Here is a 25,625-nt window from a genome sequence, read left to right on the forward strand (position 1 = left end):
TGCACACTGACACATAATTAACAAAAACAAATCATGGCAAATGCAAAAACCAAAATAGAGAGATAGAGAGAGACATAGAGAGAGAGAGAGAGACAATAAAAAAAAAAGAAAAAAACCTACACACGAAATAATCAAGATTTGTTGGCTTTGTTTTTGTTTTATTTAAACACGTTGACAATAATTGTGCAGCCGAAATAGAAATAGAGATGAAAATGGAAATCGAAATGGAAATGGCCAAATGGAATTTCAAAATAAACAAGCTAAGCAAAACCCCATTAAAAACCAAATGTGGTCAAAATATATATCATTTATATGTGCGTGAGTGTGTGGGTGTGTGGGTGTGCAGGTGCATAAACATATGCAAAAGTGTGGCCAATAATATCCTAGAAAAATGCTGGCGTTGGTTTTATAATTTATAGCAGGTTAGCGCGCGCGTTTGGACCTGGCCAAACAGCCAAACCACAAATAGCCAAATGGCCAAGCACAATAATTGATCTGGCACAATATTAACAATTGTTTTGGCGTCAAATTAATTTGATTTTCAACGGTGTTTTAAGCGCGCTCAATAATAAAAACTCCAATCGCTATAAACAAATCAAATGCAATGCACAACACGAATTATCTAATCGTTAGATATATATAGGTATATTTCATCTGTGGAAAGCAATTAGTAAAAGGATATTGATATACATTTTATATATGCCAATAAAAAAAAAAAAAAAAAAAAAAAAAAACGAAATAAATAAATTACAAAAATTAAGAGTTAGCATAAATCATAAAACACAAAATATTTGCGCGTATTTGCATGAAAGCTTTTCAATTTTGGCATCTGCCATCCGATGCGGATCTGTATGGCAAACAGCAATAATTGGATTTTCCATCTACATATCCATACATACACACATATATTACTTACTCGTACCATTCGCCTTTGTTCAAACGGCCAAACGGCAATCAAAAAGAACATTGGGCTATGCTCGAATTGCAAATACCCTGTACATAGATCTGAATCGGCAAGTCGGAAAATGCATTTTCCAGTGTTTTATAAACTATGCTATTGAAGTGTTAGAAATTACAATCCAATATCTATACCAATATCAATCCAATATCATTGGGGAGTCATTGTGAAACATAGAAAAAGAGTTTTTTCTACACTTTTATATAGAAACTCATATATTAACGACAAAAATATAAATCAAATGGGGGCGTGACAGATCAGAAAATAGATCGGGGCAGCCATTGGGCCAGATACTTGTTATATGTATAATGTTTATTATATATTTAAGTAAATTTTCAATACAGCCCAATTAAACTTATGCAGGTTTATAGCCGAAAGAGCTCGTAAGGCAATGTATAAAAATATTAATTTAAATATGAAATGGATAAACATTTTTATGCATATATCGCAAACAAAATGGCAAAACGTTATCAGCAAATACAGCGGATGGCGTGGAGAAATGGCCCTTCAAATAAAATGACTAATATTTGATATTCCGTTCAGTTTATCTCTTTAGTTCTCTTTAATGACATTTTCAGTCATTAAATCGCTGAAATATATAACTGCTGCAAATAAAATTAATACAAATAATATCCATATATATGTAGTCGTTGCATTAATAGCTAGCAGTTATTTACGCTCACTCCACGCTCAAAGTGCAAAACCAAAATGAGAAAAAATTGTAAATGTCATTTATATAAATTAAAACTCTTCACATGCCACAAAACATGGCTATTTACATGGCACATACAAAACCGCACTGATACGACTATCGCGGCAATGGCAATGGCATTAGACAAAAAACTCTCTGATTTGTGCATTGACGTCGCATACTGCACATATGTAAATATCCGCATATGTTGTTAAACTACATTTCCGATAAGTCATTTCAATATTTTAAAATGTGTTTTTATGTGCTTAAAAAATACTTAATTATGATGAAATTAAATAAACGTAATATAAAATTGAATGAATAGAAAATATCTTTCGTTAAAGATTTTAAGTTATACTCCTTAAGAGAACTATAGAACAGAGAAAACTGCTGTCTATGCTTATTTAATAATTTTAAATATTAATATACATAAGCTATGTAGCATATTAACATATAGCCTTATCAAACATATATATATTCTTGATGTAATCCGATTTTACTTTGCCCATATATCTGCTCATATATGTGTATGTATATCTGTCTCTCTTCTGTCTGCCTAACAAGAGCAAGAGACGAGCCAGATCTACCGAAGATCATTAAAGATGTCAATGTGTATGCAGCAGTATTCATTTCGTATTTATATTGAAGTAAAACGAAGCTAGTTGCAGCAGCAGAGAGTGTTCCTATTGGTCGTTTAAGTCTCGACTGCAAAAATCTCTACCTGGAGCTGAGCTCAACAGTTGAGCGAGACTGAGTGAGTAAAAGTTGCCGTATATAAAGGGCAGCAGTTGCATCAATTCTTCAGTCGCCCAGGCCTGCCAGGGGTCAGTCATTCAGTGCAGTGAAGTGAAGGGGAGGGAAGTGAAGTTAAGTAAAGTAAATATTCAGTGATCGTTGAAGACTTAGAGGAAATACTTATAGGTAATATTAGGCAAAGGAGTTAAAAAAAAAAAAAACTTAGAGAAAACACGTAGAAAAAATACTTAAAGACAAAACTAAGTAGAAAATTTACTGAAAGCACTTAGAGGAAAGATTTAAATTTCTTCTAGAACTTAGAGGAAAGACTTAAAAAAAATTAGACAAATTTACATTTAATACTTAAAAGAATTACTGAGAAGAATACATGGCGGAAAATCTTAGTGGAAATAGAAAAACTGTTTAAAGAAAATAGTTAGATCACAGTGCAAAATCGACTGAGCTCGTCGCTTTGATCAAGAATATATATAAGCTTAATTGGGTCTGCCACGCCTCTTTCTGCATGTTACATACAAAGTGATTACACCCTAGATTAGCATTTTCAATGGGTTCCGGGTATAAAAAAATAATTAAACTTTTTCTAAATCTTTACAATTAGTTCAATTGGTGCAATTCGATCCTTATTTTCATGTTTCGTAATATGACAAATTTTGTTGTAAATGGTTCATAATGAATATGTTATTTACTGAAAAATAACATTTTGTCTATGGCATGCTAATTGTGGCAAGTGCATGTAAGACTTCGAATAAGGTTTGATTTGCCACAGATTTATTAACAATTTATTAAGCCTGAACTGCCTTTGGGTAATTGGTTTGCTTTACAGATCAGCTGACAGTAAGCAAAGAACATTCTTGACTTTAGCCAGCATACAGCTTTAACAGCTGCTCGGCTCGACTCGCTCTTTGCTAATAGCCTTTGAATGCCGTCAACAGCAACAACAATAAAACGACCACGGCGTAAAGCACTTAAGTCTAAGACGCGCGAGGCTGGCTCATATGCGTCAGCGGCACTTGAAGGGGTTGGGGCTAAGACTTGACGTTTAACGGCACATGAGTCTCCACACACTTCAATGAAATTTATCAGTGTTTGTGCGAGTGTGCCGGTGTATGGGTGTGCGCTTCCTGTACTGACACTGTTTATTTATTTAGCTATTGCCAAAACGTACTTCAATGCACGAGCTTCATATCGCTTGCCACATAAATATTATTATTATTGCTCACTCCGCCCCGAGGCGGCACGGGGCTGGACATGTAAATAAGCACACATTCATATACATGTATTTATATAGCAAATGATGAAGTGCAAGTCGAGTCGCCGCAGTGCAAGCAGTGCGAGCGAGATGGAGCACATGCAAAATGATAGCGGCAAGTGCTTGAAGATTTTGGCCATTAGCAAATATTATTGTTGACTAGACAGCAGCCACACCAGGACGTAGACGGCAGCTGGCAGACAGCAGGGCTCATACACCAACACAGCTCCAACACGCTCCAGCACTTCAGTCCGCTCCCAGGTGGAGAGGCTCGCTGGCTAACACAAAAACTGAAATGCTTTCATATGTCAACAGACACATGCAAATAGGCGCCAGCATAATGCCCTCTGATCGGAGCAGCTGGGCGCAAATCAATGGTGTTTACTGGAGGGCATGCAAATGGCCTGGTTATCCGCATTATTATTATTTATCTCGGCTGGGCAGGGCAAGAGTTTGAGAGGGAGAGGGAGAGAGTGAGAGAGAGAGAGAGAGTGAGAGAGAGAGAGAGAGAGAGAGAGAGAGAGGCCCAACACATTAGTTAAATCAATAGAGGGCCAACCAGACTAACCAACCAACCGACCGAGCGACCGACCAAATATACCATAAATATTTACATATCTAAATCGACAATTATTGAAATCTCAATTGAAATTGTTTGTCAATTGCGAATACCTGTTTATCTGTCTGCCTCTATCTGTGCCTATGTGTGTGTGTGTGTGTGTGTATGGGTGTGCATGTAACGAAATCCAATCCACAAAAGCAAATTTCAGTTTTGTTGTTTTATTGTTTAAGCGTAAAATCAATTGGTTTAATATTTAATATTTGAAGCGTTAATTTATACGAAAACACAAAATTCAACATATTGCCGTTGATTATTTTGCAAAATAAAATATTTAGATAATTTCTGTGTAAAGCCATATTTTGTTAGCCGACAATTAGACAATGGTTCAATTGGTTTAGTTATTGCATCATTACAAATAAAAATAAATAAACGAGAATTGTTAGTTAGTTTTATGGAATGTTATTCAGTCAAAGTTTTGCGGTTAAAATTGTGTGCGAAAATAGATTGCACTAGTCTGCACGAAGAAGAAGAAGAGACAACTGAAAATCGTCTTAATGCTTAATGAATATTCAATTTTATTTGACTCTACTTATTACTGTCTCTGCTCAATAAATATCAAATGCATATCAAATTGTTTATGTAAGTTGTTGCATATATTATGGAATTTTATGTATTTGGCTCGGATTGGCTGTGCTCTTGCCTACTTTCATTTATTATTGCAATTATCTTGATTCAAATCGAAAACGAATGTTTATTAATATTTCAGTTTACTTTTAAATGTTGTATTTATGCTGTATATGCAAAATAAAGAAGAAGAAAAAGTAAGAATTCGGCAGTCGAGCTCTACCGGCTGGAAAATACTCATTCACTGCACAAAATATTTGTATATTTGTCGGAAAAAAAGACAGGAAGGAGTCTACAGTTACTTAGAAACGTTGGGCCTTTAGCTCTAGCATAATATTGCACGATCAATAATCAACAGTAATTCGGTTTTTACCACCTCCATAATGAATGTATTGGCTAACAATATTTAACGTTTGATTGGAAGAGGGAATTCCCTCCTCAATGACAATGCACACATTCAGCCAATATACCCATTTGAGTTCGTGAATGAGTATCAAAACCAACAGCATAAACTTGACTCAGAGCAGGGGAAATTGCGCAGAAAAACAACAACAACTACAGCAAACGCAATGTGCTGATAATGACAATTAGTGGCCACATTTAAATTGATGCACTTGATGAGAAATGCAATTGGAAATGCAGCAGCAATGCACACACACACACATACAGCCATATAATGGGTAATTTACGAGATAGGCGAATTGGTAAAAATTGCATTTTTCTGGTGAACCGAGGCCACCTCGAAATTCACACGTACTAACAGCAAATTATGCTCGTTTTTTGTATATGTAGCAATAGTAGGGCAATTATACACACACACCCTTACATAAGAAACAATAAATTGCATGAGAATCGTTTATAATTAAGCTGCGTAAGGCCGAGCAGAAAAGTATGCTACGGCATTTTATTTGAGCAGCATTCGACGAAATCCTTTTAGTATTATTACAAAATACCCACACACACGCACACACACACACACACATGCACACGTCTGCGCACATGCAGATGGGCGTGACACGCGCCCATAGGATCGTTAGTGTAGTTTAGGGTACAATTCGTTATTTGCGATGGCACGCATATAAATTGCATTTTTGAGCAGTTGCCTCGGCTGCAGATGGCCAGGTTTCATCTTGTTTTTAAAAGGGTTTTGCCTCCACATATGCTTCTTCTTGCTTCTTTTTATCTTTTTTTGTCGCATCAATATGGTTTATGGCCAACGGCTGCAAAATGTCATCTATCGATGGGCGGCCGTTAAGCTTTGAGTGTGTACAGCCATTTTTATTTTATTGCGGCTTATGGCTGAGCTGGGCTGTGCCCGGGAGCAAAGCTCATTACGCTAATGGATGCCACGCACACACACACACACACACACACACACACACACACACACACACACACATACACACAGAGAATTACCATATATTGAAATATATTTTTGTGCTGCCGGCAAATTAAAATAAATTGACTTAGTTTCGCGCGCTTTGAATTTTAAGCGCCGGCTCTCACAAATCGGGCGGCTTTTGTGTGCGCATTTGTAAATTGGCAAATGGTCACCGAAAGTGTTGCAATCCTGTTTATTTATTTATAATTAGTTTAATGCAAACGTTCCGAAAATTCAATTTCAAATCAATTAAAATGTGCTCGTGCGCCGCCTTGTCAAAAATATATCGAGAATTTAGTTGCGTTTCTGGCTTGCGCTGATTTCAATTACAAATTGAAAATGTATATTGAATTGTTTTCACATTCTCTGCAATCACAAACAAATGTGGGGGCAGATTTCAGTATTTTAGTATATAAATAGGTATATTTATATACTAAAATATAGATTTATATTTAATTTATAAATATAGAATAAGCTAAGTTGTAAATATCTCAGTTGAAAAGCCATAGCTAAGCTCTGTATATAAATAAATTTTTAGCTTAAGGTTTATATGATTTATAATACATATATATATATATATATATATAAGGTGAACCACCTTACAATATAGTCATACAAATAAAAATATATTCAATGGAAATATAAATAAAAAAAAAGTAAATAAATGATATCAATAAAGTAAATGAATGAAAAAAATAAATAAATAAATAAATAAAATTTAATTTATCTTTTCTTCATATATGTACTTATATACTTAGTCAATTTGAATATATATTAAATTGATCACGTATGTAATTACATATTGCCTTAATTAATTTGAGTCTCAATTTATAACTACATATATTTTGAAAATATAATTTAAGAGAAGGAAGCTAGTGCCTAACAATCCCTCGCCGTGTTTGCAGTTTATCTAACTAATTAAATTGAATATTATAATTTCAATAATGAAAAAGTTGAGTTCGTAAACAAAGAAAAAAAAAACCACAAAAAAAAAAAAAAAAAAAAAAAACAAGTAAGAAAGCTCTAGTCGAGACTGCTCGACTACGAGATCCCCTGAACCCTTGGAGCAATAGATATTTCAATACTTTTTCGCGACTTTCAGCTTACACAAGAAACACGCACACACACACACACACACGCACGTACGCACACACAGGTAAACATACCCACACACGCATATAGACACACATACACACACACACGCATACAGACACAAACGCATACACACACACATACACACACACATACACATACAAGCAACCACGCATAAACACGCATGGGCTGCAGTGTGCGCTTACTATGAGAACTTAATTGTTTAATAACTTTTTTATGGACGTACGATCTTCATGAAACTTTTAGATAATGATTATAACATGAATATGCATGTACTTGCCAAAGCACAAGTCTCTAGTATTTGAAATACGCTTTTTACAAAAGTGAGGGTGAGGGGGTGAATTTAGAGGTGGGGGGTAAATTTTAACAAAAATCGAAATTGTATAAATTGCATATAAGCATACATTAAAAATTTGGAGACTCTAGCAATAAAGGTGTAGAAGATATAATTTTATAACTGGGTTTCGATAAGGTTTTTTATCGATAAAAAAAGATCGGGATGAGTTATCGATTTTTAATGATAAACTTGATATGCGCGCTGTAATTACGGACATTTTAAAAAAAAATTTGAAGTCTCTAGCTCTTATATCTTCTGAAATCGACGCGTTCATACATACGGACAGACGGACAGACGGACAGACGGACAGACGGACAGACAGACGGACAGGGCCAAATCAACTCAGCTCGTCACCCTGATCAAGAATATATATACTTTGTGGGGTCTGCCACGCCTCCTTCTCCCTGTTACATACATTTCAACAAAACCATTATACCCTGATTTCCCATTGAAAATGGGTTCAGGGTATAAAAAAAAATAGAAATATCTTTGCTGATTTTTAAATATTTTTTTTTTTTTTGTTTTTCAATATTTAAATAAATTTTTATAATTTTAAATACATCTCTCAGTGAAATGTGAGTAAATATTTAAAGCAAAAATCAAATTTTTTTTAATGTTAATATTCAAATGATTTTGCTGTAATAGAAGCAACTCAATAATCGTGTTTTATCGCTTTCTGTTGCAGAATGGAATTTTAATTAGAAATAATGTTTTTTATTTATGCGCGTGTAAACACGGAGCCACGCGCATTGGTTATGTAAATTTACTTCTATTATGTACATTATTAATTCAATTATTTATTTTAATTGATTTCAACAAATGTACACATTCCGTGCACAGCAATGCGTGTACTTCAGTTTAATAACACTTGTCGGTCTACTAAAAAAAACAGAAGAGTAGTGAAAATATGAACTGGAGAGAATTAAAGAGCTCTTGGCTTAAGATCTAACTGAACTGAAATCAACTCCTAAGTCCATTGGAATAGCTTCAACTATCTTGGCCATGATTTATTGCCATTGCAATTGTTTATTTATGCGTGCGCCGTGCGCCGCGAGCGAAAACGTCAAATTCAATATTCAAACGCAGTTGCCGAGCAATTTGGGGGCACTCGAACCTCCACAGCTCCAGAGAAGTCCCTCGCAACGGGATCCCATGGCGCACTGGCTGGGACATCCGGTGCGACATGCACTTCCGTTGCTTTGCGCAGAGCGCGCGCTCATCCTCTGCCAGGCTCCTCAAACGCACACCAGAATGTCCTTTTGTCTTAGGAACAAAGCGCAAACTGCAGCGTACATTTCTTTGCCGGCCGCAATTAATTTATGCTCGCTTTTTTCCTATTTTTTTTTTTTTTTTCTTCTTTTAACCAGCTTTGCCACTTGACTTTGGCTTGACTATGACTGTGGCTGTGGCTGCGGCTGGGGCATGGTCGCTCGGTCCGCCGTATTTTTGGGGGTTTTTGTTTGAACGCTTTGAGAATTTTAATTTTGAATTGAATTTCTTTTGGGCTCCCATAAAAAGACGGCGCCACAAAGGGCTGGCGAAGTGGCGCCGCTTTGGTCGACGCACGTTGCCTTTTGTTTACTTTTAATTTAATCATTCGTCGTGTTCCTCTACTTCGTTTTTTCGCAACTTCTTTCTAGTTTTTTAGCTTGTGCGCAATTTTGTAATTAAGCAATTTGACCTCAGCTAGCAAAAGTTTCACGCAAATGAAGGCAACGTAATTGATTTTTTTTCCACGTTTCGGTTGCAGCAGCTGAAGGCAGTGTTCTAAGACCACTTTATCAGACCCACCTCAAAGGCCGAGACAGGCATGCCAGCAGCATGAGTCGATATCAGAGCAGAGCCTTAAACGGGCAGTTGGACAGTTGAGCAACATTTTACGCCCGTCACTTACAACAACAGGGCAAAAGTTTTCACAATATACATACATAATAAGCTTTTTATGGAGTAAAAAAGCCAGAAGAGTTTACCTAAGATGGTGAGCAACAGGGATACCCTGTAATCGAGTTGAAGTAAGCAATAAAAAAGGAATAAATTGATAAAGTAGAAATGAATAAAAGTTGTAACTGCATTGATTGACATTTAAAGTTAATTTATGTATATGATAAATTACTCCAACTGATTCCACTCTCTGTTAGCTATTGGATTGTACAAACAGTTTGGCCAACTTCTGTTCGAATCTGGTTAGTGAATGGCAATACCCGTTAGCAAGTCAGCTGAAGGCGTGGCAGCCTTTTTTGCAAACAGCTCAGCACTCAATGCCAAGAGCAAACAAACAGCTCAAAAGTAGTCAGAAAGAAATACGCTTATCTGCAATTGGCTTCGTAAAATATACGAAAACATATTTAAATTTCCCCACAGGCAACAAGTGCCAGGACAACAGCAGCAGCAGCAGGACAAAGTCAGTCAACTAGTTGTCTCCCATGCGGGTAGCTAAAAGCACACACCCGCACACACACACACATACACACACACACGCATACAGGCAACAGCCAAACAAACAAATACCAGCAACAGCGTATGCAAATCAAAGTTATTGTCAGGCCAAAAGTGTCTACCGATGCGTACAATTGAGTGTCATATTTCCAGTTTCTTATATATGTAAAGCTAAAGGCGAAGGCGAAGGCAAACGGCAAACGGCAATGGCAATGGCAAACGGCAAGCTAAGCCACACAGCTATTTCTCATATGAGGTCCAAGTTTATGCAATGGAAAATTTGACTCTCAACTTTTTTGAACGTTTCCACTGCCACTTATATATACATATACATATATATTTTTGGGTATGCAAGTTGTTATCATTGTTGCGCGTCTAAAGGCCAATGGAGAAATAAAACTTTGCCAACAACAGCGAACAGTAATGCAAACATTTATGCTGCGCCGGGATTAACATAACAACAACAATAAACCTGTTACATAAGCGCCAAACTAAAAGCAATGCACATATTGTGTATGTGTATGTGTGTGTGTGTGTGTGTGTCTGTCTGAGTTTGTGCTTGCAATCAATGGTTATCCGATTTGAGGCAACAATGCTAAAAGCGCTTCAACTTTTACCTGTGGACTCAAGCAGAAGTTCAATACACTAGACAGGAAAAGTATGATGAATATTTTATTAAGTATGTGACAGTACTTATCGATCATACATATGCCTGTGTAGAGAACCCACAGCTGTCTTTCACTTTACTTCACTTCACTTTTTGTTTGGTTTTTGTATTTGACAATAACATGAATGAATTAGTTATTAAGAAAATATTGACGGACACTTGACGAATTAAGAAGCTCATTGAATAGAATTTTATATAATTATATTATATATTTTATATTATAAAAAACAAAATATTATAAAATATCTGTATAAGAAAAATTCTGATTTGGTTTAATTGAGGAAGGAATTTTCCAGTGTCAAATGATTTGGCTTTAGAATTTGCTGAAGGAACAACTCTACTATTAGGCATACTTACCTTATATCAGTTGTTCGACAACTCATATTCATGAGTCAATTCAATTCTTATCAACTTCAATAACATTTTACAAATAAAATAAAAATGCAAGAAGAGCGACTTGAACAGTTTCAGTTTTGTCTATAATAATTTCCACTCTTTATTTGCAATAAACATTTTCCCATAAATAATTCAAGACTTAATTACCTTAGTTAGCTGATGTCATTATAGACAAGTTACATCATACAGACGACGACTCTGATGACTCTGACTTAGATAAGTGGACTTTATAGGCTATACATAAAGAGAGCTTGCTTTTTGACTATCGTTCCGTGTACGTAAGTCAGCGCAAATGAAGCATAAAAAATACATATATACATAAAGTAAAGTAAAATGCTGAAAAGATGTCCGAGAGTGCTGTCAGGAAGGAAAAAAAAAAAAAAATAAAATATAAATATGAAGGCTTTGTGAATAACTTAAAGATATTTAATGGCTCGGTCACTGAAGCACAATAAGCAATGTTGCAGGATATGTGAACTGTTTTTACTTAATAATATAAAACTTACTTAATGCGCACATGGAAGTACAATTGAATAAGTCAATATCTATAATATGAATGAATCATTTCGGATAATTATTATAAAAACAGTTGAGAGTTGGCTTTATGGCAGGTTCTTGGTCAGCTGGAAGATTTCCAGCCCTACGAAACGTTGGTGGCTCAACATAATATCAGATGCCGAGTAAAATACATTAATTCATGTCCTTTGGGGCTTAAGTCTATTAAAAATCATTCCGATCGATGGGAGTGGCGTGCAGCGCACATTGCGATTTTCTCACAATTAGCATTTTGGCATCCACTCCAGTTTCTACCAGCCGCCGGCCCATGCACACTCATACAACAGACAACGCACACAGCCACATGCTCACACACACACACACACATACACACCCACATATATACATACACCTGGCCAACAAAGGCGAGCGAAACGATTGAAACATTTTTAAAAATTTGAAATTCATATGCGCAACAAACGTGAAATGTTTTACGAAGCGTATTGGGCAATAAAACCAAAGCGAAAAATGGAAAATGGGGGGAAAAAAAAACGAAAAAAGTAAAAGCAAAATAAAAACTTGAATCGCACGCAAGAAAAATACACGTGCAAATAAATACGAAATAAAAGCGGTTTGAGTAGAAAGGTTAAGGATAGTGGGCAAAGAGGGAAAGGGCGAGAGAGAGAGAGAGGGTATAGCGGAGTGGAGAGATCGAGTGCGTGGGTAATGGGGAGTGCAGAGGTGAAACAGGAAAATCGCTGAAGCACTCGAAGCATAGAAAGAGGCAAAAATAAATAAATATATGAAAACACCTAAAAGGATTCAATTATTCCCCCTCGTTACACAACAAAAAATAACACGAACATCGCTCCCGCTCTCCCGCTCCCCCCTCGCTCCTCGGCCAGCAAAAAGTGCGCGCCCATAAAAGTATGCAACAGAAATTGCTCACGGCATATAAAGTGCTGCAGAAGGCAGCAGGGGCGAGTGGTGCGGCACGGTTTGAGCCGTTTGAACGGGTTGGACTGGTGGATGATGGTGTGGACGCTATAGCATATGCACGCGCATAAATCGCAAGCAGATAGATACCAGAACGCTGACGACGACGACGACGACGACGACGAGGGCAGCGTTGGCGCTGCTATTGGCCATAAAAGCAAGCGGCATGTAAAAAGGACACTCATATTTATATGCACTGATTGCCCAAGCAATGCAACACAAACACACACACATACACACACGCATACCTACACACACACACTCACACATGCACACAGAGGCACACACTATTTGCTGACACATGCGAACCGATACGTATATTGATTGAAAAATAATATTTCAGCGCTGTGCAGTAAACTGCAAAAATACAGCGAGTCCTGCGTCATTTCTCATCGCATAGAAAGTAATATTATGATATACGAGCGCACAGCAGCCAGATTAGTGTATCTTAGTATATTCTACACGAAATTTGATCTCTACTCGTTAATTCAAAGTTATTTGATAAGCAAATAAGACCGAGAATTTTTCTTTGAATTTGTTAACCAAATAAGGGATTATAGCTGGAAGATATAAGGAATGGGAGAGTGTAACATATAAAGCAATATTTTGTATGTTTTTATCAAGTACTAAACCCATGCCATTATCATCGTTTATATTCGCATTTATTTCTCACAAATTAACACTTCCTATTTTCCTTTACTCCTTCAGTTCTGGGAAATCATCTCGGCTGAGCATGGCATCGATCCCAATGGCTACTACCACGGCGAATCGGATCTGCAGTTCGAGCGCATCGATGTCTACTACAATGAGGCATCCAGCGGCAAGTACGTGCCCCGGGCCGTGCTCATCGACCTGGAGCCGGGCACCATGGACTCGGTGCGCCAATCGACCATGGGACAACTGTTTAGGCCCGATAATTTCGTGTTCGGCCAATCCGGCGCGGGTAAGTGCTTCGTGTATTGGATTGCAATGCTGGCACAAGGCAACACTTTGAACATATCCCTCGCCCTCGTTCACCCCCCGGCCACGGCGTCGTTCATCAATTACCTTAGCCCTGAAGTACATCGGACAGCGTTCAGCTAATGCATTTCAGCTGCTCATTAATGCTGCCATGTCGAAGCATGTTACATGCATGCAGCTGCTGCTCCACTTTGCCTTCGTGTTTTGTTATTGCTCGCAAAATTCGCCCCGCAGCTGATCGGCAGTTGGTTCTGTTTGCCAGTTTGGTGGCCCTCATCAGTGACCATATCTCTGGCAACAGTTGTTCCAGCTGCTGCAGCAACAGCAACAGCAACAGCAACAAGCAGCAGCAACAAGCAGCAACGGCAACAGCAACGGCATATCATGTGCTGTTGTCATTGCTTTGCTAAGTGCAAACAAGATGACGTTGATGAAATTGCGACTGGGTCGTCCTTGCTATGAGCAATCCTGATAAGCAACATCAGTGGGCCACGTATGGCCAGCTCCTGCTACTCCTGCTACTCAGTTGGCTGCACCACCGTGCTTTTCCAATGCTGCTGCTGCTGTTGTTGTTGTTGTTGTTGTTGTTGTTGTTGTTGTTGTTGTTCCGTTAATTGCCGCTGTTGCTGGAGACGTGGCTGCCTGTCCGGATTGTTGATGATAATTGCAATTATAAAATAGCCTGCGGATGACGATGAAAATTAATTTTGTACATGTCACTCAGCACAATGTGCTGCTGTTAATGCTGTCATTGTTGTGCATGTGTTTTTATTAACTGCTCGCATGTATGTGAGTGTGTGCCTCTGTGTGTGCGTGTGCTGATTAGATAAATATGTAATTGTTATGCCTATACCTATTCATCTCTTCATCTGGCTATTTATCTACCCCGCACAGGCAACAACTGGGCCAAGGGCCACTACACAGAGGGCGCCGAGCTGATCGATTCCGTGCTGGAGGTGATGCGCAAGGAGTCCGAGGGCTGTGACTGCCTGCAGGGCTTCCAGCTGGCGCATTCACTGGGCGGCGGCACTGGCTCGGGTCTGGGCACTCTGCTCATTTCGAAAGTACGCGAGGAATATCCGGATCGCATTATGAACTCCTTCTCGGTGGTGCCCTCACCCAAGGTAAGCGTTCGCATTCCATTTCTATATATCATCCCATTCACACGCACAGCCCCCCCTCCCATGATTTTGGGCTGGCAAAATCCGCTTAGCGAAATCAGCTTAGCGTGCACTCATTGCGCTAGCGGCGTTTGTAAGCCAACCAGCAAAGCCCAAATGCTTTTCACCTTCACGCCTTTTTGTCAAATACACCAAAATCAGCCTACGAAATTTGGCCTCAACCGAATCCTGAACAAATCTGACTCAAATGTTGACCTAGTCTCTTTTAAAATGTTTATTTATTTTTTAGCTACACTGTATATTCCTTTTCCAGAAGGACGCAGCCAATTTCAAGTTGATCTTAAATTTTATATTATATAAATTTTATTTTATTTATTTATTTTCTTCTTTTTTTTTCAAGTAATCGCAGTCAACTTCTACTTAATTCAAAGTTGATCCTAAATTTTTTATTAATTGAATAATATAAATACAGTAGAGTCCCAATAATTCGAAATGGCAAGGAAATACATAGAAATTAAAATCATCAAGCATTATTGAGAACAAATTTCTTTCAAGAGGATCCATTTTTTTTTTTTTTTTTTTTTTTTTTTTTGATTTATCGCCATTTTTGATTTAGCGGGTTACGAGTTATCGAGACTCGACTGTATATATATTTTTCAAGTAATCTAGTTGATTCCAATTTTACAGGAATGCTTAAAGCATTGCTCAATTTTTGGTATTGGAGATTTTTATGTTCCGCTTAATAAATTTGATATTTATCTCATATAATCTCATATAAAAGGCATTCTAAAGATATAAATCTACTGGAGATAGTTCTAATTGTTTTCATATATATTTTTCGATTCGAAGGCGATTCTAATTAGGATATATTCAATATGCAATAGGATATATTGAAATGGAAATTTTTAAGCATATCTACTCTCTAGTATATCATATCAGCTAAGCTCATATAAATAGTCCTCATGTAGAGCATTGCAAATTCAAGTTTAGTGTTGAGCCTGCAGCATAATATCGAATTTTATTTTATTTTGGCCCCTTGTGTGCGAATTTCAATTGATGTCGTTTCGTTTATTGCCCACGGTATGCGGATCTGCCAAATAATATTAATTAATTTGCCAGCGAATTTTAGAACCGCCAACGGCCTGCGGCTAATTGACAATTCGATGGCTGAAATGCAATTTGGCTGGGGCCGCCACGAAAGGAGGAGTTCTCTCTAGGTGGTGTATATGAGTATTTCGTGGGCTGGTTCCTCAATTGCTGGATTCTGACACGCTTCAATTATTGCTTAATTAACCTAGTTGCATATTTTACACACACTCACACACACACACGCCCAGCTCGGGCGGCACGTGAGACGCCTTCATTTGCATTATAATCATCATGAGCATTTAATTACATTTCGACATTTAATTAAATTAATTTAGTGGCTAATTGATTGTCAATAACAGGCGGTGCACCGTCAACAGCACATCGTCATCGGGGTATTTTTTTATGAATTCCCTTCGTATTATCAAACTAATTAATTTTTTATTTTACATTGAAATTTATAAAAACAAAATAAAGTTTATTTAGTGGATGAGATTTTATGTAGTTTATATTTTCAATTAAATTTTTTAACATTATCTAAAGTGTCTAGCCAACTACAACTTTAAAGCGAAAATTAACACTTTTTTTTTTTTTTTTTTTTGACTAAAACATTATAGTTTACATAAATGAATTTTTTTTTTTTTTAATTAAACCTTAACTTCTAGTAGATAACCCCAAGTAGAGCTCAGCATTAGCTTTTTGTCATTAATATTCGCTTAGTCTACGATTACTGCATGGCCATCATCATAGTTAGTTCCATTTCTCACAATAATAAGATTTTCAATTTTTGTCTTGGAAATATACATTATATATAATTATACATATATATCATGTATATCATTTATCGCATTTAAAGCTCACCAATACAAGTATATAAAATAAATTTAAAGCCAGCTACAAACAATAAAAAATCATTATAATGTCATTCATTTAACCGAACTTCAGATGCAATCTCTTCATTTTTACGACTGCTGAATTGCCTCCAACTTGACACGGAATTTTAAAGGCGAGCAGAAAAGGTTTATTGATGCGTGAAATTAGCATTCGACAAACTGCTTAAACCAATATAAATGTACATATATACATATATCCTACTCTGGACATTTTTATTTGAGCACTCGCTGTGAGTCCATATGCAGATTAAATGGCACATACATTCTCTGTTCTGTTTAATTTATTGCCGTCATGCTTGAGCAGCAAAGAGCAAACTACAAAGTCGCACTTTGCATTGGGATTGGGTCAGTTCGGCCCTTTCGGCCAGTTGACCAGGCCCAGTCCCAGGCCCAGGCACAGCCTCTAAGCTAAGCCCTCCCCTCTCGCCACTCGCTGGCATTTGATATTTATGTGCTCTTGGCCTGGGCGAATTACCGCAATGTTTTGGCATTGGTGGCCATTTTGTTGTGGCCAGGAGCTGCCACGCGCCTGTCACTTGATGCGTATATCAAATTTCAGCGATTACTCGCAGATTTTAATAGTCAATTATTATTATTATTATATTTTTTCGGTTTATATCAAATTTAAAGTGAAATGAAAAGCGATTCATATATAAAACCAGTTAATGGTCTCTAATTAATTCTATGCACAGCACAGCAGCAGCATCCAGATGTCAAATCCTTTTCAGATTTCGAGCATAGCAAATATTTAGCTAGAGCAGTTCAGCTAATGCAAGTGCAGTAACGAAAGTTGGGGCCATGCATAACTCATTATAATTAGATTCATGCAGTATCTGCAGTCCAGGTGAGCGTTCGTTATTGCTCTGTGTCGGCGCCATTAAATAATTGCTAGGATTTATGGGCAAACATTTTGCATTGTACAAACAGCAATTGGCTGGCTGGCTGGAGACAGGCAGTGCAATGCATCTTGTCAGTGCAAATATAATAGGCCTGGGCAAAGTATTACACATAATTTTCAGTTTCTGCACACACACATACACACATGTTGCATGCAATAAGCAAGTGCATTTATGCAACAAATACTGGCTTGTATGCCCGTCAGGTTGGCAACACTTGGCTGGGGACTGCAGCAGGTGCATATCCTTAAGGGGCAGCACGTTTTCCCCATCCATTTCCATTTAGTTATCGTCTGAAATGCAACTTTCATGTACTTCACTCGATGCATCGCAAAGCAATGCAAAACACATTTCAGAGAATCGAATGCAATCTCTAATTTCTGCATTCGAGAGACCGAACGAAACATATGCATTTTCTGTTGACACTGCAGCTTAATTAAGTTACTCAAAATCCATAAATAGCAGGCACTGTTTGAAGATTAAAGCTGCAATTTAGCTGTCTAATTGATGTACAGGATAACCAATAAACTGATGGAGCTCAAAGCTAACTCAGACACTCAATGAAAATTATTAGAAAAAGTTTCTTAATATAACAATAAATATGTATATAAATTTAAAGTTTTTGATAAGAATTTAAATTAGATTAGAATTTATATTGGATCAGCACAGAATATCGAGGATGATATATGTATTACGATGCTATATACAATAGAATCCCGCTATAATGAAAGTATACCCGGAAAACGCTTTAATCATATAAGTTTGCTCATAAAATTTTGTCTGAGGACCAGAATTTTCGTCGTACCGTACGGACGGAGACGTATAAGCGGAGTCGTTATAGCCGGATTCTACTGTATTAGTATACTCAATGCATCATAGGGTATATAAATATATATTTATTTCCAATCAATTTAATTAATAATTAAAATTTGTAATTAAGTGCCGTCTCAGAAGCTCATATATACATATATAATAATTCATTTTTTTTTTTTTTTTTTTTTTTTTTTTTGATAACCTTTATAATTATTTAACAAGATATATTTTAATTGAGTTTATTTAAACTTTCGCTAAATAGGTAGACTAATCTATTAGGGACTATTGACTGATTACCAGTTTTATTTGAATGCAATTTATTTATTTATTTATTTTTTTAATTATTTAGTACATAAACAAATTCATTCATCCAATTAGATTATGATTAACTCTTGCAATTAATATATGTATTTGCTTATTTTATTTTCTTGCATGCGTCACCTGCGCCGTTTCTGCTGTCGTTTGCCGTTTGCCGTTGTTTGCTCTTGTCACTTACGTAGGTGTCCGATACCGTCGTGGAGCCGTACAATGCGACGCTCTCCATACACCAGCTGGTGGAGAACACGGATGAGACGTTCTGCATTGACAACGAGGCGCTTTATGACATCTGCTTCCGCACGCTGAAGCTCTCGTCGCCCACTTATGGCGATCTGAATCATCTGGTTTCCGTAAGTGAATTCCCACCAACAGATTAACTAATGTGTTTGTTCGGTTTTGTGTTCGGTGAATCCATCCACACCCTGTTTCCCTGTGCCCACACAACATGTCCGTTGTCCACGTTGTTGTTGCCATCCAGGTGTCGGAGGTGGTCGTTGAGCCATATAATGCGACTCTCTCGGTGCACGAGCTGTGCGTCAACACTGATGAGACGTTCTGCATTGACAACGAGGCCTTGTACGACATTTGCTATCAGACCTTACGCCTGGGCGCACCCACCTACTCGGATCTCAATCACTTGGTGTCTGTAAGTAACTAGCAATGGATGAGGACGACGACTCACTGCACAACTCAGGAACAACAAATGATGCCTCTATATTATTTATATTTAGCTAAACAGTTTCTAATTGGCATCTCTCTCGCCCCTAGATCACAATGTCCGGCGTGACGACCTGCCTGCGCTTCCCAGGCCAGCTGAATGCTGATCTGCGCAAGCTGGCAGTGAACATGGTGCCCTTCCCGCGCCTCCACTTCTTCATGCCCGGCTTTGCGCCGCTGACGGCCAAGGGCTCGCAGCAATATCGCGCCCTCACTGTCGCCGAGCTCACCCAGCAGATGTTCGATGCCAAGAACATGATGACCGCCTGCGATCCCAGGCATGGACGTTACCTAACCGTCGCCTGCATCTTCCGTGGTGAGTGCTCCAACCTTTTGCCCTGATAAATGGACACGATTATGGGGTTGACTTTTGGGTGTCGTTGACATGACTTGGCAGGGCGGCCCCACGTGCTCTTTGACGGGTCTCACGTGAAGGGCGGGCCGCGCCCACATTCCGACAGAGAAAAATGGTGTTTTAACAACAAGCAACAAACGCGGATATGGCCAACTCTCTCTGTGTTTGTGTGTGTATGTGTGTGTGCGTGTGGTTTAGGCTTAAACGTCCATTGCGCAGGCAACGCAGCTTAGGGCCGTCCAACTTAGTCGCTTTGTCATGGACAGCGGTTGGCGCACCTGTCCGCTGCGTAGGCCTCAGCCGTAGTCACGTAGTCACGCCGCTGCGACGCGACGCGACGCGACGCGCCGACGACAATTTTATTAGCAAACGCAAAGCCTACTTATGGGTGCCACTAAAAATGATTAATGCACGTCGACAGGCGGCTAAAAAGGCTGCAATCCGTCAGCGCGCACGTAGCGCAAATTTGTTTGTCGCCCTTGTCCTGCTGCCTGTCCCGCTTGCCGCTTCCTGCTCCCTGCTTCTCGTGGCAGGGGGCCGCATTTTTTCGCGCTAATTTTTAAATTAATAAACTGCTGCGCTGCGGCGCCCGAAAGTATGCCGCATAATATTTCATTTGTTATTCCTTGTGTGCCTAACAGCCGAACACTCGAACGACCCCGCCAACGCCTCCGCCCCCGGCCGCACGCACTTTGCCTTTGACTGATGACTCGCAAAACGCGCGTAATTAGAAATTTACTTTCAAGATCCATTGGGGAATTGCGAGTCTCGGCTCTAGTCCCAATCCCAATCCCAATTCCCATCTCAGTCGCCGGCGCAGTTCCAGTGCCGCGACCGCCGCCTGACACGGCTTTTGGGCCTTAACTAATCATGCTGAACGTGGCTTAAGGCTGCAGCGGCAGTGCCTGTCGCCCAACTTGCTCCTCCACGTTCCCTCCACCGTTTGTCCGCGCTTACAAAATAATTAATCACAAAAATGAGCGCCAGCTAAAATAAAAAAAAAAAAGAAACTAAACAGGGAAGCGCAGAAAAAAAAAGCAACAAGAATTTAAACAGCTTTTTTAGTTGCCTCATGGGACTGCTTCTGTTGGTGTCCACCACCTGCAGGCCCCGTCTCCGGCGCACCCACTAGACTTACGCCTAAGAGCGCCGGCATCGACACAAGCAGAAGCTGAATGAGAAGTAGCAGCAGCAGGAGCGGTAGGAGCAGCACAAGCATAGCCCAGGTGGCCAAGTGCGCTGTCAGGGCTTAGAAGCCGTTTAGTATTTCATATTCAGGGATTTGGGGATTTACTTGACGCATCAAAGCCATCTTGGCTTTTGATGTGAAAGAAAGCGGAAAAATGCTGCCACCAGAAGCAGAGTTCAAGTATTTTTACGCTGCACTCTTAATAATTAACAGGCCCCATGTCCATGAAGGAGGTGGACACACAGATGTTCAACGTGCAGAGCAAGAACAGCAGCTACTTTGTCGAATGGATACCCAACAATGTGAAGGTGGCCGTCTGTGACATTCCGCCGCGCGGGCTCAAGATGTCGGCCACATTCATTGGCAATACGACGGCCATTCAGGAGATATTCAAGCGCATCTCCGAGCAGTTTACGGCCATGTTCCGGCGCAAGGCCTTCCTGCATTGGTACACCGGCGAGGGCATGGACGAGATGGAGTTCACCGAGGCGGAGAGCAACATGAACGATCTGATATCCGAGTATCAGCAGTACCAGGTGGGACACACTCAGCTTGAGCTTATTAATTTCCTTTGCCTATAATCGCATACTCCTCCACTCCTTCCAGGAAGCAACCGCCGACGACGATGTCGAATTCGACGACGAGCAGGCCGAGCAGGAGGCCTACGAGTCAGAAGCACTGCAGAACGGCGCTGCCTAAGCAAGTACTCGAAATAATCGAGTATTACTTGTTATCTGCTGAACTATCTATCTATTTAACTAGGTTTACAGTTGTGTAGACACAAGTAATGAAAGTTAATAAACAGTAAACATAGTATTTCATTTTCTTTATGACGAATGCATTTTCATTTCCAAGTTGCTGTTAAAAACAGGTCAAGGATCTGTTCCCGATCGAAAATGCAGTATTTTATTGGATAGTTAGAGACTATAAATTATAGTGGATAGTTGAGTAGCACATCCTGTCGCGCCAGCTCCAACAACATGGGATCGTCGAAGAACTTGTTGATGGACACATCCTCGGAGAGACCCTTGCGTCGGCGTGTCTTGATCATGAACTCACGAGCCAAATGAGAGGCTTGCTGTGGCTCCAGCGGGCGGATGACAATACTCTTGTCCAGCGGATCGCCTGGCACGATTTGCCAATGATGGAATACAGACAGGCAGAAGGCCTGGCCTTGGGTATGCGTTCGCAGATCTGTCTCAAATCCGAACGAGTCAATGGCGGGTATAAATGCTTTGATTGTGTAGATAGGAGAACCCGAGACTGGCGCATCTTGTGTTACGTGACCTCTGCAAGCATGGATGAAATGAATACACCTCAAGCAAGTCTATATCTTAACAAACTTACCGGCGACGCGCCAGGACAGTGTAGACCGCTGAGACGCAATCCGCAGGTGCCTGCACCTCGACAAACAGATACGGCTCCATCAAACGGGGCGTGGCCATGAGGAAAGCTGAGTAGGCGACACGACGGGCTGTGGGAATGATTTGGCCGCCACCACGATGCAGTGCCTCATTGGCTATGACGGCGTCCAGAATTTTGAACTTAACATTGCGTATGGGCTCCTCGCAGAGCGGTCCCTCGCGTGTGCCCCATTGAAAGCCCTGCACTATGGAGTCCTTGACCGCAGTCAGTAAATTTTTATCGACCTCGGAGGGCAGCGTATCATCCACCAGAATGTTGGGTCCAGTACTATCCGGCCCAAAAGCCCAAATGGAACGGGCTGCCAGCAAATCCCAATCATAGTTGACCTGAAAGAACTCTCCGATGCGCTTCTTATTCCAATTGATGCAGACAGTCTCGTTCTCGATGTCCTCGGCCAAGCCCTTCTCCAACGGCTCCGATATCATGGTTATCTTGTTCTTCTTATTTGGTGTCTCGGCGAAACACTTCAATGAGCTGGTCTCCACAACGGTCTCACAGAATGCCACTACCGGATCGGCCACCTTGATATCGATTTCCGAGTACATCTTGCGCAGATCATGCATGACGCAGTCCAAGTACAGCTCGCCAGTGCCCAGGATAACGTGTTCGCCTGACTCCTCGACACGGGTGGACAGCAGAGGATACGATTTGTTCACTTTACGCAGACCGTCCAACATTTTTGGCAGCTCTGAGGGATTCACCGGCTCCACAGCTATCTTAATGATGCTTTGGGTGTTGAACTTGAGCGGCCGGAATATGTAAAGATCCTCGGGCACATTGATGTCCACAATGCTGGATGTTTTCACTATGCACTGGTCAATGCCTTCGATGAGCACCCAGTTGCCCGAGGGCACACGATTCAATTCCACTTTGTAGCGCGCCTCATAGACCCACAGTCTACCGACTTGAAGAATCCGGGAATCTTCCTCGTCCTGCAGTGTATAATTCTCGCCCAGCACGCGCACCTCTTGCCCAGCATGCAGTGTACCGGACACAATTCGAGCCAGCACCTGGAAGAAAGTGCAGTCGTCGTTGGGATACATCTTCGAGCTGTGGACCATCAGGGTGCCGTACTGATTGCACGATATCATGTCACGATAAATATCGCCCTCTTTTGGGCCAGTGTATATGTGATCCACTTTACGCTTGGCATTCTCCAGCGGTGACTTAATGTGCTCCACGCACATATCCACAAAGCCGCTGCAGTCGCCCATGAAACGATTGCACACCACGCGCAGCAATGGCCGTATGTTGGATTTCATCTCATCCTTTGACACGCGCACGTGCAGCTCTGCCAAGGTGTCCGACAGCGTAGTGTCTACGTCGCCCACCACTTGCGCAATCAATTTATACATGGGCTCCAGTATGAACTCCACAAAACTGCGCTGTGCCGAGTTGTGTGGCGGCTTCTTGGTAAACTTTCGCCTGTTGAGGGATTTAAGGATTATTTGATCAACACTTGGATACCATTCAAATCCAAACTTACGACTTGCTATGGAAGTACATGTCGCCCCATAGACGTTTGGCAAATTCATTGTAATTCACGCCTTCATACGTATCCGCATAGAGCTTGGCAAAGGACTTTAGGGTAAAACAAAAGCCGTACAAAGAGCTTGCAAAGCAAACGTTGCCTAGCACAGGCGAAACCATCAGATTATCATCCGCACTGCCGTAGGTGCTGTTAGATATAAAAGAAAGAATTTGTCATTAAAAAGGATTCTCAATATGAAAATGTCTACTCTCAAACCTCAACAAGCTGTTGACTTCCTCGACAATGTGCTTTAGCTTGAAGTAAGCGTCTTGAGGCGGCAGCTTGAGCTCCAAAATTAAGCGATCGATCTTAAATGGGAATTAAGTTAGCAACTATAAATTAGTATGCATATACATTCAATAAGCTCACCTTGTTGATGCAAACAGTGATCGCCAGCCGCTCCTGTACAGCATGCTTGAGCAGACGTTCGGTGTTCAGCATGACTCCTTCGGACGCATCAATAAAGAGCACCACGCCGTCGCTCATGCGCATAGCAGCGGTTGCCTCATCCGAGAAATTCACATGACCGGGCGTGTCAAAGATGTTTAGCAAGTAGCTCTTCTGCTTGACATCCTGCAAGACAAGCGTAACCGGTGTGGCCTTGATGCTGCAACCGCGCTCCTGTTCCGTGAATAGCGTGTCGGTGTAGCGCAGCGAGCGCTCCTCCATGTTCTCAAACTGCGGATGCGTCTGACGTATTAGACAGTCCACAAACGTGGTCTTGCCATGGTGCAAGTGACCGATTAGTGCAACGTTTCGAATCAAGGGTGGCGTGTCCATGAGGTCTGCCATGAATTCCATATCATAAGTAGTTTCGGGCAGATCCTGTTCTTTAATCTGGAATTTCAACTTCTTCACGGGCTCTATGAGCGGCTTGTCCAACGGTTGTGCGTCCTCCTCCTGCACAATCGTCTCCACGTCCGGCCCATACACCTCAACGGCCGATGGGTAATAGCGTTTATCCTCATGTAGCACAACAGCTGTTACTTCTTTATCTTCATCATCTTGTGGCTCCGCTTCATCCTCATCCATGGCATCCTCCTGCAACATGTTTTATATGTAAAACCAATGGAATAATTTAGGTCTCTTATGTACTTACATCTTGATCATCTTGCACATCGGGCTGACCATAAATACTTTGGTCATCATCATCGTCGCTGTCCAAATCAGGTCCTATATAGTTGCCGAACTCATCATACAAATCAGAATCCATTCTGCAATTTTCATACAAATTTATTTAAATACTTAATAACATTTTTTATCCACTCTAATGGGATTCTAAAATTGGTGCATTAAAAACATGGGTCACCCTAATGAAAATTTTGCCAAACGTTTACTCAGCTAAACCGGCATCGCCGAATGACCACAACTAGAGGCTCCAGCTGCTTACCTCGATTATAAAGTTGTTGTTTATTAATTTGAAGCAGAATGGAGCGTATTTGCAATGGGTTATACCTGGTATTTATTAAAATATAAATATTTTCAACAGAAAACGCGGAATACGATGCACGCCGCTCTTCTTCTTCGAAATCAAGCAAACAGCTGGCCGGCAACAGTGTGACCAAAGGCAATATTCGGTATAGTTGCCAACTACAAATAAGTAATGCAGCCCTGGCGGCAAAAATAATATTTGAATTTTCTGTTTTTTTTTTTTTTTTTT

General features: G+C 40.2%; 2 protein-coding genes across 4 annotated transcripts in view; one reads left to right on the forward strand and one right to left on the reverse strand.

The window, feature by feature from the left end:
• Window positions 1-21,839, forward strand: part of LOC6573954 (tubulin beta chain) — a 29,790-nt gene extending 7,951 nt beyond the window's left edge. Inside the window, exons 2-7 of one of the 2 annotated variants that reach the window (XM_044008415.1) lie at window positions 13,370-13,604; window positions 14,516-14,745; window positions 19,227-19,394; window positions 19,517-19,781; window positions 21,223-21,545; window positions 21,616-21,839. In XM_044008415.1, coding sequence (XP_043864350.1) covers window positions 13,370-13,604; window positions 14,516-14,745; window positions 19,227-19,394; window positions 19,517-19,781; window positions 21,223-21,545; window positions 21,616-21,708 — 1,314 coding nt within the window. In that variant the 3' untranslated portion in view covers window positions 21,709-21,839. Of the gene's footprint in view, window positions 1-13,369; window positions 13,605-14,515; window positions 14,746-18,930; window positions 19,099-19,226; window positions 19,395-19,516; window positions 19,782-21,222; window positions 21,546-21,615 lie in introns of both variants that reach the window. The other variant, XM_001999977.4, reaches the window with a different exon arrangement.
• LOC6573955 (116 kDa U5 small nuclear ribonucleoprotein component) lies at window positions 21,826-25,510 on the reverse strand. 2 transcript variants are annotated; one of them, XM_001999978.4, is made up of 7 exons: window positions 25,356-25,510; window positions 25,065-25,179; window positions 24,335-25,006; window positions 24,182-24,273; window positions 23,921-24,112; window positions 22,357-23,859; window positions 21,826-22,298 (listed from the first exon to the last, which is right to left on the reverse strand). In XM_001999978.4, the coding sequence occupies exons 2-7, from the start codon at window positions 25,176-25,178 to the stop codon at window positions 21,941-21,943; spliced, it is 2,931 nt and encodes a 976-aa protein (XP_002000014.1). In that variant the 5' UTR covers window position 25,179; window positions 25,356-25,510; the 3' UTR covers window positions 21,826-21,940. The 2 variants fall into 2 exon arrangements, with proteins under 2 accessions (XP_002000014.1, XP_043864349.1); XM_044008414.1 differs by having other exon boundaries at window positions 25,421-25,506.
• Between the last annotated feature and the right edge of the window lie 115 nt (window positions 25,511-25,625).

Source organism: Drosophila mojavensis, unplaced genomic scaffold, assembly GCF_018153725.1.
Source record: "Drosophila mojavensis isolate 15081-1352.22 unplaced genomic scaffold, ASM1815372v1 contig_277, whole genome shotgun sequence".
NCBI classification, from domain to species: Eukaryota; Metazoa; Arthropoda; class Insecta; order Diptera; family Drosophilidae; genus Drosophila; species Drosophila mojavensis.

What these genes read in the sequence shown, in the direction of transcription:
- LOC6573955 (XM_001999978.4), bottom strand. Translation starts at nt 25,178, where the DNA reads ATGGATTCTGATTTGTATGATGAGTTCGGCAACTATATAGGACCTGAT. An exon ending in ATGTGCAAGATGATCAAGAT is followed by an intron (nt 25,007 to 25,064) that starts GTAAGTACATAA and finishes AACATGTTGCAG; the next exon opens with GAGGATGCCATGGATGAGGA. An exon ending in ACTGTCCTGGCGCGTCGCCG is followed by an intron (nt 22,299 to 22,356) that starts GTAAGTTTGTTA and finishes CCATGCTTGCAG; the next exon opens with AGGTCACGTAACACAAGATG.